The sequence below is a fragment of the Castor canadensis genome, chromosome 11 (genome assembly GCF_047511655.1).
Source record: "Castor canadensis chromosome 11, mCasCan1.hap1v2, whole genome shotgun sequence".
Taxonomy (NCBI): domain Eukaryota; kingdom Metazoa; phylum Chordata; class Mammalia; order Rodentia; family Castoridae; genus Castor; species Castor canadensis.
Genome location: NC_133396.1, coordinates 133,606,224 through 133,622,918, shown reverse-complemented (window position 1 = coordinate 133,622,918; position 16,695 = coordinate 133,606,224). Strand labels below are relative to the sequence as shown.

The 16,695-nt window shown below is 34.3% G+C and overlaps 1 protein-coding gene across 16 annotated transcripts in view; it reads right to left on the bottom strand.

Moving 5' to 3' along the window:
- The window catches only part of Dennd1b (DENN domain containing 1B), a 231,054-nt gene that overhangs the window by 158,670 nt on the left and 55,689 nt on the right, over nt 1-16,695 (bottom strand). For 14 of the 16 annotated variants that reach the window (XM_074048718.1, XM_074048709.1, XM_074048716.1 and 11 more), the window contains one exon: nt 9,368-9,411. The exons of the other annotated variants lie outside the window; for them this stretch is intronic. In XM_074048718.1, the coding sequence (XP_073904819.1) occupies nt 9,368-9,411 (44 nt within the window). The remainder of the gene's footprint in view (nt 1-9,367; nt 9,412-16,695) is intronic. 16 annotated transcript variants of the gene reach the window in all.

Genomic DNA, 16,695 nt, shown 5'->3' with positions numbered 1-16,695 from the left:
GCCGGTGTTTGCCTTTGGAGGGAGGTGGAAGATGACCAGTGTTTGTATTGTCCCCGTGTCTTCTGCTAGAGAAAACAGAAGTTCTTGTGGAATTTGGCCAATTCTGAAAACTAAGATTAGTTCTCTTCCTTAAATACTGAAGCCTCCCCTGATAAATCACACAGACTTTATAAGTGATCCTTTATCACCTGTACCTTTTTCAATTAAGCAAATGTAAGAATGTCAACTTTGTCAAGATTGTGGTAATGTGAGCCTGAAATGTGGAATCCACCTGCCTCCACTGTTGACGTGTGCACCACCACACCTGCTGAAATGATAGGTTTTGACTCACTGTGCATTCGCATTTGAGGGGAAATGAACACTTTGGCACATCTCTTCTTCCAAAGGTTTCTCTCCACATCACATCCTTTCATATGTGAATACTGAACCAAGACAACTACAGACAACATCACATTGTTTTCTCTAATTAAACTTCTATTCATTGTACAAATCACGTGAACAACAGAAAAGTCTGCAGATATGGAAGTCGCCCCATATTGTAAATATACACATAAACTCCAGCATGAGCTCTAGGCTATACAGCAAGTATAGCAGGGAGGAGTCCTTGTCCCAAAGAACAAGTGTCAGGGGAGACAGAGTGACTCCAGTGGTACAGTACCCACCTAGCAACATTAGTCCCTAAGTCCAACCCCAAATAATGCAAAAAAAAAAAAAAAAAGAACCAACAAAAAAACCTTTCCCTCCTAAAAAAAATATGAGAATGTTGTGCCTTAACTAATCACTTCAAAGTCCTATGAAAGTCCTCATTCACTGAATGCTAGAAATCAGTACACTGTTTGCAAATGTGTGCAGAATGCCTCAGAAAACACAATAAGGAAAGGAAATCAATGAAGATACACTTATTTTATCATTCTGAAATATCTCTGGCCATGTCTTCCTGATTTTTGCTCTTGAAATTAAGCTTTATGATTCTCATGGTGTTACCTGCTGCTTGGGGATCTGAGGCATGGCTGTTTAAGTGCTCAGTAATTCTGGGAAAAACCTGAGAGAGGGTACAAGGCAGATCCAAATGTACATACACAAACATCCAGGGAGTTGATCAAAGTAGCCCTGGGGATACCAATGCTAATAACAGAGTGGGGGTGTTGAGACCTCCTGACTCTCAGGTGTGTATAAGCCTAAGTGGACTTTTGGTGACTTGCGCAGAGGGTCTGATGAGCTGTCTGTGGGTGCATGTCTGAGAAGGTGCACACAACAGCCAGGATGTGAGACCTAAGACCTTTCCAAGGAAAAGACATAAAATAAGATGGGGAATGACATGGGGTAAAGGAATGGATTTGAACAATGCAGACTGGTAGGCTCTCAGACAGAGCTTCCAGATACGGGACAGCACCTGTCTGTAGAGGTACAGCCAGATGACAGCACGGATAAAAGAGTGACATGTGACCACTTGAGATGATAGTCTCCATCATGGTCCAAGCTCTCAGCTTTCTCCTTAGAAGTGCTGGAAATCTCCATTACTACTGCAGTCTACACAGGATTCCAAAGCAGTACATCACAGAGGTAAACGTGCTTGGGTTTTCCAAAAGAAAAGAACCCACCAAGAAACACTGGGTGATCAACTCCGACCCCAAGACCACCCTCTGACCCCAGAAGAAAGACCTTTAGCACCAGAACATATGCAAAAAGAAATTTTCCAATGGTAAGTATGTTCATTGTATTGATATTATATACTGTGTGCAAATGTGGAAAGATTTAAATAAAAAATGACACTATATGAAAAAAGTAGTGTTTGGAAATCTGGATTTACACGTGTAAAAGAATGAAACTGCACACAAAAATCAACTCAAAATGGATTAAAGACTTAGATGGATTAGAAAATGTAAGACCCCAGAAGAAAAACAGGGAAGGTTCATGATATGAACCCTGGCAATGAGTTCTTGTATACAATGTTCAGCTATGCACAAGCAACAAAGACAAAAACATATAAGTAGGATTACATAAAATTCAAAGGCTTGTACACAGGAAAGAAAATGATCAAAAGAGTAAGAGGCAATCTACAGACTGGGATATATATATATGTTGAGCAGTTAGTATCCAAAACAGATAAGGAACTCCAATAAACTCCACAACAAAAAATAATAGCAAATTGATTAAAACTGGGCAAAGTACCTGAACAAGTATTCCACCAATCCAAACAAATGCCCAACCAGTACATGGAAAGATGCTCAGCATCACTAGTTATGAGGAAAATGCAAATCAAAACCACAATGGGGTATCATTTCACACCTGTTAGGATGTCCATTATCAAAAACAAAAATCAAAAGATAAGCCTGAGTGAGGATGTAGAGAAGTTGAACCCCTTGTACACTGATTATGGGAACAGAAAGTGGTATAGCAGCTATGGAAAATGGTTCCTTAAAATTTTTAAACTATAATAACCATGTGATCCAGCAATTCCACATGCTGGTATTGATCCAAAATAATTAAAATCAGGATCTCAAGAGGTTATTTGCATTCCTGTGTTCACTGCAGCATCATCCACAGTAGGCATGACATGTAAATGTCTAAGTGTCCACTGGTGGATGAATGAAAGCAGAATGCATAATATACACATACAGTGAAATGTTATTCAGCCTTAAAAAGAAGGAAATCCTGCCATATGCAAGAACATAGATGAACGCTGAGGACATTATTCAAAGTGAATCGTTTGTTACAAAAACAAATATGGCCTGATTCCACTTATACGAAGTACCTAAAATAGTCAAGCTCATAGCAGCAGAAAGTCGAGTGATGGCTGTCACAGGTAGGGGGAGGGGCAACGGAGAAAAGTACAAAGCTCAGTTGTGCTAGATGAAGAAGTTCCTGAGACCTGCTGTGCAGCATTGTGCTCACAGTTAACAATACTGCACTATACACTTTGAATTTTATTAAGAGGGTACAACTTGTGTATTTCCTCCTGCATGATAAAAAAAAGGAGAAGAAGAAGAAGAACCCTGCGTATTTCCTCTCTGACTTTTACCTGGCTCAGGCTCTCCAGTTCTTTTAAACAACTGCAATGACCTTCTAAGTAGTCTCCATGTGTCAAACAAGCTCTTTTTCTACTACCCAAAACACCTTGCCTAAAATACAGATGAGATATTTGGAAATGCTCTTGATTATGTGCCATTTATGGTTATTTGTTTCCTATGGGCCAATACCAAAGAACACACGTGCATAATCTGACCTTCTGCCTTTCTAACAACATCCAACTCAATGCAGCAACCTCTAGTCACACTGGATTAGCAGTTATTTAAACGAGCTCTTGTGCTTTAATTTCTTATTTTATTACTTCTATGCCCTAAGGCTCTAAACATGGAGTTATTTGGTATTATTCTTCCTCCTTCTTATCCCACAGTCTATAAATAATCAAGTTACATTTTTTTCTGATTTAACTCAATGGAAAATCAAGTAAAAATTTTAAGCTATTACATTTTGCAATGCAAAACATATTAAATGATCCTAACTGGCCAGCTGGAGTCTGCAGACATACAAAGGAGGAAGTCAGATATATTGCCATCTCTTGCAAAGCAATTATTGATGAAAGTGACAGGGTAGAGTGGATTCTGGGAAAGGGGTTGGGGTCTAAAGCCATGGGTGTTCTTTCTCTGAATCATTACTTCTTAACTCCGACCTTTCTAAGTTCATTTCTGCAACAACATTCTGCATCCTCATCCTCTCCTGGACACCAGTCACAGGTTTCCTACTACTTGGAAGATATTCCTGCTAGAAAAGCTGGCATTTCCAAAATGGAAAGTATCAGCCTCCTTCAAACTATGGCCTTCTCTCAAATGCCTATTGCTATGCTTACATGCTAACTTCCTCCTAATCTAATGTTTCCCAAACTTAGGGGAACAATCTTTCTTTTCTTTCCATACAAGGGCATCAAAACCTAGTTTAAGCCATATGAACCTGTGTCTGCATCTTACAAAAATGACCACTGGACTGCATTGCTGTTTTATCTGGGTAATAGGCTAACAATAAAGTTATATATTACCACTCAGTACAAATCAAGATAAGCTGGAATCAGAACTTACTGAGAAAACAGAAATGAATAAACATTTCACTGTATATTTGAATATTAAAGTTAAAAGGTAACAGAATATGATTCACATTTTAAATGCAATATTCACTATCACAATTAAAGTGCTTAATATAGAACAACCAGGAAGTTAATTCTTGAAATTAGACTTGTTTAAAGAAGGCTAAATATAATGTCCTACTTAAAACATCTCTATGAAATATCATATCAAACATTACACTTTTAAGATTTAAAATTTCTAACATGTGCGAAGCCTATTAAAATGCACATAATTTATCTGAATATATCTAATAAATAATGCTATTCATCTGGACGCTTTTAGCAGTCCCTCAACATACAAATGCATTTCTTTTCCTCCAAACATAGCAGCTGCGAATGAAAGAGAAGATTTGAAGTGATCATTTTCACATCATATCCCATCATCTTTTCATTAGCTTCTCCTAGCCTTCCTTTGAGCCCCCTTCTTTTACACAAGGTCTCTTTTTAGATCAATCCATATTTCCATAATCCACACTGCAGTTTCCTCTTCTTCTCCCCAGGGCGGAATAACCCCCACATCCAGGACTGTGGCTTACAACTGTCATTGAGCCTTATAACAATAACAAGATCACAAAAGAACGGGTGGGGATGAGGCTAGCTAGCACCATATGTTGATCAAGTTCAATTTTCAGCAAACCTGGAATATTTTTTAAATTAAAAATTTTAATAGTGAAGTGTCTCATGTTCCCTTATTTCCCCCAACTGTATTTCAGGCCTAAATTTTAAAGGTTGATGAGCTACTTGCCAAACATTGCTTTAAAAAGCTTATCTATTAATAATGTACTTAAAGAGAAAGGGAAAATAGCAACTACCAAATATGAAGGTGAAATGACAGTATATGGATAGTTACTCATTCTATACCTTCCAAACCTTTCAACTTACACCTATCCTTAAAAAAGAAGTCACCCCAAAATCCATTCTCAAAACAGTATACAGTTATAGTAAGGAAGTAACATACTTCATACTAAGTTTATGTCAGTTTTTAAAGATTTGATTTCCACTAAATAACTTCTAAAAATGTTATTCTTATTCAAAATATTTTGACACTGATAATATTGAAAAATACTTTTTCAACAGAAATTTATTAAAGCACACTAGTATTATTTTCCAATAAAGAAAGACTTTATTCATAAAGCAAAATTTCTAAAATATTATTATTTTTCCAAATTAGTTTCCATGTTTGCAATAAAGTTTTTAAATTTTAACAATACAAGATAAAAAAAAAACAAGCATGCAGGTAAAATAAGAATATAGTTATGTCTTTCATTAAGCTTTCTAACACTGCACCTGCCCAAGAGACAAATCCAGTGGATACATAAAAATATGGTTATGATCATGATCTTATCAGCACACTGTTATGCATTTTCCTATGTGTTTGCCCCATATACATTTCTTATTTTTACTCTTCTTTTCGAGACATAGCAAGATACTACAGACACAACACTGTGTGTACCTACCACGAAGCTTAACATTTTAGGGTTACTAAAATAGATCACTGAAAAAAATTTTGGAGCATGAAATAGAATAGGCAGCTGTGATATAATTATTAATTCTCTTTCATTACCTGACATCTCTCTTTACAAATTTTTATTTCACTAAGAATTAACAAATTAATTTGTCTTTGAATTGTATTCACATAGAATATATATACTAATAGGAGTAGTGAAATAGAAATTTACTTGCTCACATCAAGAACTGGGTTTAGGGCATTTCATTCTCTCCATTTGCAAGAACAACAGTTGATAGAAAATGCAATAAAATTACCTTTTTACTTGTCTGACAGAATCAGCTGATAATTAAAAATGGAAGAATCAAGCCCAAACAAGTAAAAAAGAAGAGCTTCAGGGTCTTTTAAAAGTAAATAATTGTTTAAAAATATTTGAGAGTATTAGAATTTAATAAACCATTTCTGAGTAATTCAAATAATTTAGGTCTTTATGGCTAATAATGTAAGAAACAAAATTATAAAATTTCCAGGTATTAGGTTCCCTCGATTTTAAATCATGAAATACTTTGTATTTATCTATTTAAATCTATAAAGAAGAAAAAATTAATGATGAATATATAAATCTTAAAAAAAAAACAGGCATTCTCCCTATCCATGTAGAAAAACTATTAGACACTGGTGAACATGAAAAGAGGTTTATTCAAATCTGAGCAATTTTGTTCTAACATTAGATAATCAGCAGATGTAAAAGACTATAATAAAGATATATCCAAAGGGTAAACTTTAAGATGCTCTGCTAATATTATATAATATATAATTGTTTACTACTGTTCCCTTAGAATTGTAATTAAAACTATTTCCAGGGGTTGGGGTGTAGCTCAAGTGGTAGAGAGCTTGCCTAGCATGTGTAAAGCCCTGGGTTCAATCCCAGGACTGAAAAAAAAATAGTTTCTAAGATAATTTCAACCAAGGTTTACTTACAAATTTTTATTATGCTATAATTAAAGTATTCATGTAACAAATACACTTTCTAATAGGATTTCTAAATGCATTTTTGCTGGACATAGTGGTTCATGCCTATAATCCCAGCACTCAGGATGCTGAGGCAGGAAAAAAGCAAGTTCAAGGCTAGGCTGGGCTACACAGTGAGTTTAAGTTTTTTTTAATCACAACCTTTGACTTCCCCAATGCCTACACAGGCCTCAACTCCTCTGGTGAATCCCTGACTCACAACCCACTACCACCACAAATGCATTTTTATCACCTGCATGTGAACACATACCTAGTTGCAATGCACACTGAAATTTAGAATATTTTTACCTTCCACAGAAATGAAGAGAGTGAGGAAGAACACACAAGTCAGGCACTCATCATGAACAGTCGAGTCACGGGACACTAAACTTCCAGCTGCCTAACCCCTTTGCCAAACTATGCCTGTTCCTTCATACTTTAATGAAGCCTTATATTAGTCATAACACCAGTATGAAATCTTTCTAAATTTAAATGAATTCAAATTTCACACTACTCTCAACCCAACCCTCTTAGTACATTACTTGCCTTCTATTTTTGCAGGTGATTAAAGTAACCTATCATGAGTTCTTTCATCTTTCTTAGATCTATGAGTGAGTCAACTAGGTGAATGAAAGGAGGGAGGGAGGGAAGGAGGAAGGAAGAAAGGAAGGAAGGAAATAAAATATAGAGGTATATACGAGACTATGAAAGTATAGACATGTTGCTGTGGAGATTCAGAAATCTGGCAAAGAAAAGTTAATTTTCAAACAGGTTTAAGAATAAGGAGAATGTAGGAGTGGCGACATGACTCAAGTGGTAGAGCGCCTGCCTAGCAAATGTGAGGCTCTGAGTTCAAACCCTAGTACTGCCAAAAAAGAAATAATAATAATATGGAAAACTGGACCAAACAAAAGAAGAAACAGAATGGGAAAGGAAGTAAAAATAGAAATGTCGCAGAGAGAGAGAGAGAGAAATAAGACCTGAGAAAAGGCAGGGTATGAAGGAAATGTGATCTCACCCTTCCATTTCCTGAATGACTTCCTCAGTGCCTCACATGGACCTCAACTTACTTTCTGATGACAAAAGGCCTTATCTGACTGGGTCAGAATTCAAACTTGAATATACATTTATTTAAAAATTAAGTACATCTTTAAATAAATGAAAGAAATAACATTCTACGATCATTCTACCTCAACTTCAAATCATGAAATAATTTCACCATTCTGTCCTCCTGGGCAATACAGTAGGGTGTCACACTCAGTTGCCCTAAATATTTATGTCAATGCCTTCCACAATCATTTGAAGAAGACAAACAACTTAAGCAAAAGCTCAGTGATGAAAGACTGAGTCTTAAGAATCACCTTCCATGCCCTTTACACCACCAGCCTCTCACAGGAATCCCAGTGATACCCACATGCTAGAAGGAGACCTAGGTGATGACTAGCTCTCATCCCAGTCCTATCTTCTATTTCTGTTCAACTAAATTTAATCATTGCTCATGCAAACTTCATTCCAATGGTACAATGATATTTTGTATTATGTCAAACATAATTTCCAAAAAAAATCAGGTAACTGAAATGTTGACCTGATACTAAATTGAGTCAATTAATAGACAATTTCTAAGGTAGAATATCAGATTACTGAAGTCTATAGCCTTCTTTTTCTTATCTTTGTATGCTATAAGAAAGCTACTTTGAGTGATATTAACAAGGGTGTCCACTTTTCCCACTTTACAAAGATGTCAGCCTGCAGGTGGCTGCAGCAAGCTGTGTTACCAGTTATTTCTCAGCTCTGGAAGTTAAAACACTTGTGCGTGACTGAAAGCTCTTAGTTATCCATTCCTTGTGTTTTTTTCCTTGCTTTTTTTTTTTATTTTCTGTCAAACAAAAGTTAGCTACTTAGGTTAAAATTTATAATTACTGTGAGTACTTAACACTACACTAGGAGCAAAAGTAGCATACGAATAAAACTGGACATGTTCTTTTGTTTCTCAAAGAAGAAAAATAGTTTTGACCTAAACAAAGCCATTCTTGGGCTGTCAGCCTAAGAATGTGTACAAATTTCTTTTTATATTCAACATCTAATGGTCGTTCCATATGGTTTAGGAAGAATGCCTGTTTATTCTTTTTAAAAGAACTATAAAATTCCCAGTTATTAATGTCCTTCAGTTCTAGATCATGAAAAACTTTGTATTGACCAAATTCTTTTTAAGTTAATTAAGAGAAAAAGTTCTAATGATGGATATGTATATTTTCTTTTTGAAATTTTGGACTCTTTTACATTCTTGGGACTTGACTCTAAAGAGGTACTGTTTATGTATCACTACTAAAATTTTTTAAAGACCTATGAAATCGTTCGGCAGCAGTGCTCATGAACTCAGGGCACATTAGCACAAGTAAAAGTGATAGTGATGATGATTGAATTACAACAACTTAAAATATCAGTATACCATTGAATATGAGAGCACAATGAAACAAAATGTGACCTTTGTCTTTTGGGATATTATCTGCCTTTGAATGAAGCTATGAAAATTGTTAAGGTTCCCTGAGGTTTAAAGGGCTTGCTTCCTTGGTCTTCTGACCGACTCCTTTACTTTCAACATGAAGTGCTTCTCCTCTTATCCATGTGTAACTTCCACACGTTCTCCACACATGCTTTTTCCCTCATGGTTGATTAAGAAATAAAAATTATAGCATTCATTTGCAGTAGTAGTATTAGCAGCAGTTAAGAGTAATAATAACCACAATATTCCAATTTAAAATGAGTTTTTTAAATTATGTGTTCCCAACCTGGTCTCCAAAGTCCTCGGGAAACTTCCACAACACCACAGGATCTGCAAATAATTGACACATAGCATTAAAAAGACACAAAGGAAACACTGAAAGCAACAGTCTTGCTAAAATACTCTTTAAAAAGGCTGTTTCAATTCCAAGTTTTAATTTTTGCTTTAAAGACTTAAAGGAGCATAGTTGGCCAGGTTCACATTTCTTTCTTTATGAAATTAAATATTTTGACCTTTTAATGATCTTTAAGATAGGGTCAAATGAAGGTCAAGTTATTGAAAATCATTTCTTTTACTAACTCATTTATAGGCCTTGATTTTAAGATTCTGAACACTGAATTTTCAATCTTAACTATACTTACAAAAATACTGATTTTTAACTTGAAAATAAAAGTCTAAATATATTAAATACATCATCAAATATATTGCAGCTTTCAGAGACTAAACCAAAACACATCACCTTAAATTTCCATTTAAAATCCCAATCAAATTCAAGTATATTTGATAAATTGTAAGAACCTCTGTAAATGCTACAATGTACTCCCACACAGCACAACAGTAATTTAAAAATATTTTACAACTATTCACAATTTTTCATTTTCCTTACTTCTCACACTACTTCTCTTTTACTTAGTGTAATTAATTGAAGTTCTTAGTTTTAATTAGCACAAGTAAATATTTTAGTTATGTACTCGTGTTTTTAATTCTGCCCAACAACAAATGTGAATATTTCAAATGTGTTCAAAAAGGATAACATACAGTGGACTGATACTATTTCTGAAAAAAAACTTTTGAAAGCTCACAATAAACTAATATGAGCAGTAAGTGCTGATAATTTCAAGTCTGAAGTTCACCCCATATAAAAGGGCTTGGATTACAGATATTACTTTCTGTATCCAGTCACTAGCAGTCACGGCTCTATTACACCATGTCCACTATTCTACAGTGCTTTAAAAAGGTACAATTCCAAACTGCAAAGTTTCCTAAGTGTTAATTCCAAAATTCAATAAATGTCTAGCAGCATTTTTAGAACAAGCTACCTCCTCCTATTTTCACTTAAGTTCAACAGAATTTTTTTCAGAGATTTTTTAACTTGAAAAGACAGCATGCTTTCAACAATTAAACTTTTTACTAATTATTAAAAGAATGAAAATTTCCACATAAATAAAAATAAATCATAAGACATATGTATAAAAATTGTGTAAGACAAAACATACATTTCTGAAATGAATGAGAAATGCATTATAGATAACCTAAAAATCCTGAGACACTACTGTCCTGTGGATAACTATGTTCACAACTGGAAAATGTGGCACGTGTGTTTATGTGGTAGTTTTACCAAAATGATAATAGCTGCTTAGATTTGAACCTCTTAAAATGAAGTGTTTGACAGAATATTCATGAAATATTAAGCAAAAGTTACTATGCTGATAAATTAATATAAAAACAATGGCCATATAACCAAATTATCATGTAAAAACATAGACTTGTCCCTTCTCATAAGTAATGGAATTAATGAGTCTCCAATCTGAATATTCAAAAATATCCCTTCAATCAACCACAACTTCATAGTTAGCTACCATTGAGAAAACTAATTATGGTTTTCTGCCTCCCTCTTCACTCATCCTTACTCTATCATCTTTTTTTCTGTATACTATTTTTTTTTCACAGAAGGAAGACAAGTGTCTATAAGGAAACAGCGCCTCTTGCTTTGATCACCTAGCAGAAAACAGCCTGTTTCTTTTCATTAAATCAATCTTAATCCTTCAACAGCACTCATAAGTCTACCAGGATGTCATGCATCCATATTTTGAAATGGATGAACTTAGTTACTGCTTATGTGGTTATATTTAGACCACATCAGATACACCTTTGTAGCAACTTCTCTGAAGTACTGCAAAAGAAGAAACAAAAAGGACCTGAAAAAATAATAATAATCCAATTTTACAACTTTGTACAAAGACCAAATTTTCTGTTCCCTGAGGATTACTTTCTAGATATTCAATCAGATTTGTCAGTGTGAGGCCAATTTTATGCCAATTTTATGGGTGAAAGGATGAGAAGGGCTGGCAGTACTGTCTGTGCCAGTGATGGCGATGATATCCTGCCCTTCTCTTCTTTCTAATATCTACTAGCAACTCAAAGGGGACACCATATCCTTATTTTTTAAAAGCTTTGTTACTACCATCTGGGAACCAAATAAATACTGGGCTATCAAGCTGCTAGAATGTGAGCTATGAAAGTCAAGGGAAGTGGGTGAGTCGAAAAAAATCCTCAGACAAATACTGTAAGACATTAAGAGATGTAGACTAAAGACAGAACACACGTTAAGAGAGCTTCCATGAAAGAGCAGGAAGAAGGAGGCAGGTTTAAGAAGGTGTGGAGGACTGGTGGAGTAGCTCAAGAGGGAAAGTGCCTATCTAAGAAGGTGTGGGGTGTGTGAGAAAAGACACTGTGTATATGAGGCAATTCATTTAAGGAAGAAAGTAAAGATAGATGGGAAGATTAGATTTGCTTTTTTTCTCTAAGATTGGTATAGAGTAGAACTTGCTGATGGGAGTTAATGAGCTATTAGAGAGCTAGCAAAGAAAAATAAGATCCCTAAGAAGCAGGAAGGGTGGAAACCTGATCAACATGATGAGATGAGTCTTGGACAGAAGCGAGTATGTCTTCCATTTTTATAGGAAAAAGAGAAGAGGAGCAAAGTCATAATTCCAAGTAAAGTTGTAGGATTCGTGGTGCAAAGAAAAGAAGTTTGCATAGAAAAGTGCTAATTTTTCTTTTTCTGTGTGGTAGGACCCTGTCTGAAGTGAAGCTCTCTTCTAAAAGAGGAGTTGTTGGAATTTAAGGAGGAGGTGGTAACTAATTGTTCAGTTAATGCAGCATGATTTGGGTCACTGTCTAACCAGGTATTGAATGGCAACCAAGTGAGGTTTCCCTATGGTGATCCAACGCCTAGACAGACAGACAATGGATGGACTCAGTCAAGTCAACATAAGTGATGAAAACAGAATTTAAACATAAAAGTGAATATAGATACAATTACTTACATAAAGCTAATAAAAAGAAAGTAGACTTTTTTCTATAAAAACCATTAACATTGTATATTACAGCAGACCACACAAATGCATTTTAAACAGCATAGCTGAAAATCTACATACATCTAAAGACTACAGGACTGAGAAACAAGGTAAAATAAATAATATATAAAATATACTACAATATAATAACATAACTTGTATAATTTTAAAATGAGGCAGCTGAAACTCTGGCCTTCTGCCTGTTCTGATCACAGACAGATACTGAAAAATAGTAAATCAATCTCTTCCTTACTACTCTCTGCCTCTAGGTTGTTTATACAAGTGCATCATATAAATATCACCTTTCTACAGGTGCTATTGTAAGAAAAAGATTAAAGAGCATGTAGTTAGATGATTAGAATTAAAATTATCATTTTTGATACATCTGCTGAAACAGTTTTCAGACCCATTAATTATTGTAATTTTATATCTGGCCTGACAGCAGAAAAGGATTTATGTAAGCATCTCACTCAATTATTTAGCACTTGATGAAGCCAGAGATCCAGAAAGCCAATACCTTGCCATTTTTTCTCTACACACACTCCAGCAAGACACACATTTATGGTACTGGTGGGGAACTGTCACTCATACTGACAAGGTAGCACTGACATGCTCTACAGATTCATACCCATGTATACAAACCCCAAGATTATAGATTATATAATATCACACACTTTAAGATTAAAAGCAGTAGGGAAAACAAAGTCTTAAATTCAGAATACACCCAATCTTAATAAAACATTTAAATCAAACATTTGTACATATTATTTTAAACATATGGATGATAGAGAACAGATATGCCAATCACCCTGATCTGACATTACACATTGGACCTCACACGGTATCACATAAATATGCATGATTACTATGTGATAAAATATATTTTTAAAAAGCACAGATAAACTTATATACAATAAGTTTGCTTTTGCAATGATACTTAGCCAGAAAAAGAAAAATATATGTATGTGATTGTGTATATAGTACACACACATGCATATGCTCACACCTAACATTCTGTCATGTATCACATAATGCCAAGAAGAGCAGGTGACTTCATATGAAGGTGATTTTATTTCAACAAAACTTGCAAATAAGAGGAATTTGCATGAACAATTTTCTTTTCTTAAGATTGTTTGTTTTGGATTTTTTGTTTTTCAGTTTTGCTGTTAGGATCGTACTGATCAAGGAAATTTAAAATACTTTCTTTTCTAAATTATGTAAAATGTTACTTTTCCTAAAATGCTCAAATACTCCATAGAGTTCTCCAAAGAGACTAATGGATTAGTGTTTGTTTTTAAATTAGGAATCTAATTTATCTTATAGATGTAAGATTATTCATATTTTTCTATTTCTTCTGTATAATTTGGAAATTTGTATATTCCAATGGCTTTTAATTCATGCAAGCTGTTAAGTTTATTGTCAGAGATTTTGTTATATTTTTAATAACTGTAGATATATAGATACCACCCTATCCATGCTTTTTATTGGTATTATGTCCATTCTTAATCTTTTACTACTCAGTTCATCATTGTAAATAGAGGTTTGTCCTATTGATTAATCTTATCAAAGAAACAACAAAAAAAATACAGATGATGAAACAGAATTTTAGTATCTTCTTAAATACTAGTTTGATAGTCCTCAACTTGAATATCCAACAGAAATGTCAGGAGAGTAGTTAAAATAAAAATCACAGCATCTCACTCACAGGACTTCTGATTCAGGAGACCAAGGTGGGTCTGAGAAACCATTTCAAACAAGTTCCCAGGTGACACTGATGCTACTGGTTCTACGGACGCTACCCTTAGAGAACTAATGACCCAGGAGCGTGTATCCCTCACAGCGATAGGTATGAGGCATCACATGTAAGGATTTAATATTTTCTGACAGTAAATATTCTTTCAAATATGATAATGAGCAATTCAGAATTCCCTTTATTTTGTACAGCAGGAGAAATATATGTATATATGTACATATATAACATATATATGTAGGAAGAAACATTGACCTTGGCAATCACAGGAGATAATTTTAGTAGGAAAAACACTATCAAAATGTTTTAAAAACCCTTTCTGTGCTAGTAAGTACTACTAATACTGTAATTCTATGTCCACATCCCAATGAAAAGAATTGTATTTAAACTGAACACTTTGTGACATTGGAACCACATGATATAAGAAACAATGATCACTGTATTTATGTAAAGATGTGCTATCACTGCATTGCCATAAACCATAAGCATAGACACTGGTAGTCTATTACCTAAATTAGACAGATCTTTTTGTACCATCTCAAATATGTGAGGAAATATTTTTTGCTATGCTTTCTTAGAATGCTTTGTTTCATAGAATTTAAGCAGGTAATTCCAATTTGAATAACCAAAAGGATAAAAGCACAGAAAGGATATTAGTAAATGTGAAAACATTGACAGCATCTGTTTTGTTCTTTATTGATATTTTTTTGTGTTAGAAACTACTAAAGCCAGCATTAGAATCCAGGCATTGTGGCTTCTAACACGGCATCCTTTCTAAGCCACACTGCTCCACTGTGCATAAAGCAGGCTGCAAAAATATAACTCTACTTTGTTTATCTTTGGTTGTTCAATCACAGGACACAATATAAAATACACTCACAAGTAGAAATTTTCTTGTTATCTGCAAGAAGATATTTTCAGCAAGCCAAATATTTTTGTAAAACAATGCTGAAAACACTATGGACTTCCTCTAAACAATATTTATAAATTTGAATGTGAAGAAATCTTGAAAAGGATATTAATCACTAATAGTACTCAAATCATACTGACTCAATCTGGAATTAATATAATTCTCCATTTAATAAGTTTGACTTCCATATACAAAAACCTCAAGGCAATGAAAACATTATTTCAAGATGTTTTACATAACCAGTTGCAAAAAGAGGGCACATTTTTTTTTACTTTACATAATGTATATATTTAAAATTAAAAGCAAGCAATTTTTGAAATTTGTCCATTTTTTCACCCTCTTAAAATTTTCATAAGAAATGGTGCAAATTGAATGTGATGCTTCCACAGTAATTATTTTCACTGTAAAGAGCATCAAACTATTCCACTGCAAAACAATCCTGGTGCTTCCAAAAAATTCAAACTGTAGAAAAAATTTAATGGCTAATTCTAGCTTTCCTAAATGTTTCTTCCAGAATGACCTAAAATTAGCATCACAACTCAAAAAAAGGAAGCCCTTTTTGCTCATATATTAGCAAATTCTAAGGCAATAAAAGCAGAACTTCAAAGAATCATAAGAAAATATAATCCAATCCATAGCATATAAGCTATGTCATTTTGCTACTTCCACTCCTTTTAAACAAGACCTATTATAATAAAATGAAAACGCTCATCAATCACCTGATAGAGTAATTCCAAACTTAGCCAAACAGGGCTAATGGGTGAGAATTGAACTGAAAACACCTTCACAAAGAAAGCAATTTCTTTCCTTCGCACTCCTCTGAAGCTGTGGGTGATCCTAGTAATCGAACCATCAACAGTGAGGGGCCATCTGTCCCAAGGGCCCTTCATGAGAGTTTAAAAAAAAAATCCACAACAAAAAGGGAAAGAAATTCTGTACCACAGATGTTCAATCTTGATTAATCTATGACAAGGAGCTTACAACTGAGAATCAATGTTTTGACGTTTTTCAGATATCAATCATTAAGAGCCAACACAAAAGTTTTTATAAGAACATAGAGAAAAAAATTAATAGGTTGCTTGTAGAAAGAGAACCTGTCACACAAAACCTGATACCTTTTAGTTAGCTCATAGGTTCAACATTTCCTAATGCTCAGCTCTGTTAACCATTCCTTAAAGAAGAAAGAAGGCAAGATGCCATATTGTAAGTTAGCATGGGACAGGTTTTTTGTTGTTGTTTTGTTTTGTTTTGCTTTTTCTGCAATTTTTTCTGTAAGTGTATGATGAAATAAAAAGACAAATTTTGTGCACATATTCATTAAAGTAACTCTGATTTTCTTCAATTTTTTTTATTGTTGTGCTGGGAGTACACTGTAGCATTTTAAATGTAGCTCTTTTAACTAAAATATTTACAAGAATTGTGGCCTTAACATGACAGCTCAGAAATAGAAAATTAACTGAACCTCTCATGAAGCTGTTTCATTTTATTCATAACATTTAAAATAATTTTCATGTTACATGAAATCACAATTGTGAATGGAAGCGAAATCTGAGCCAAAGCCTTTCTTGTTTAATATAAAAACAGTCTGAAGTATA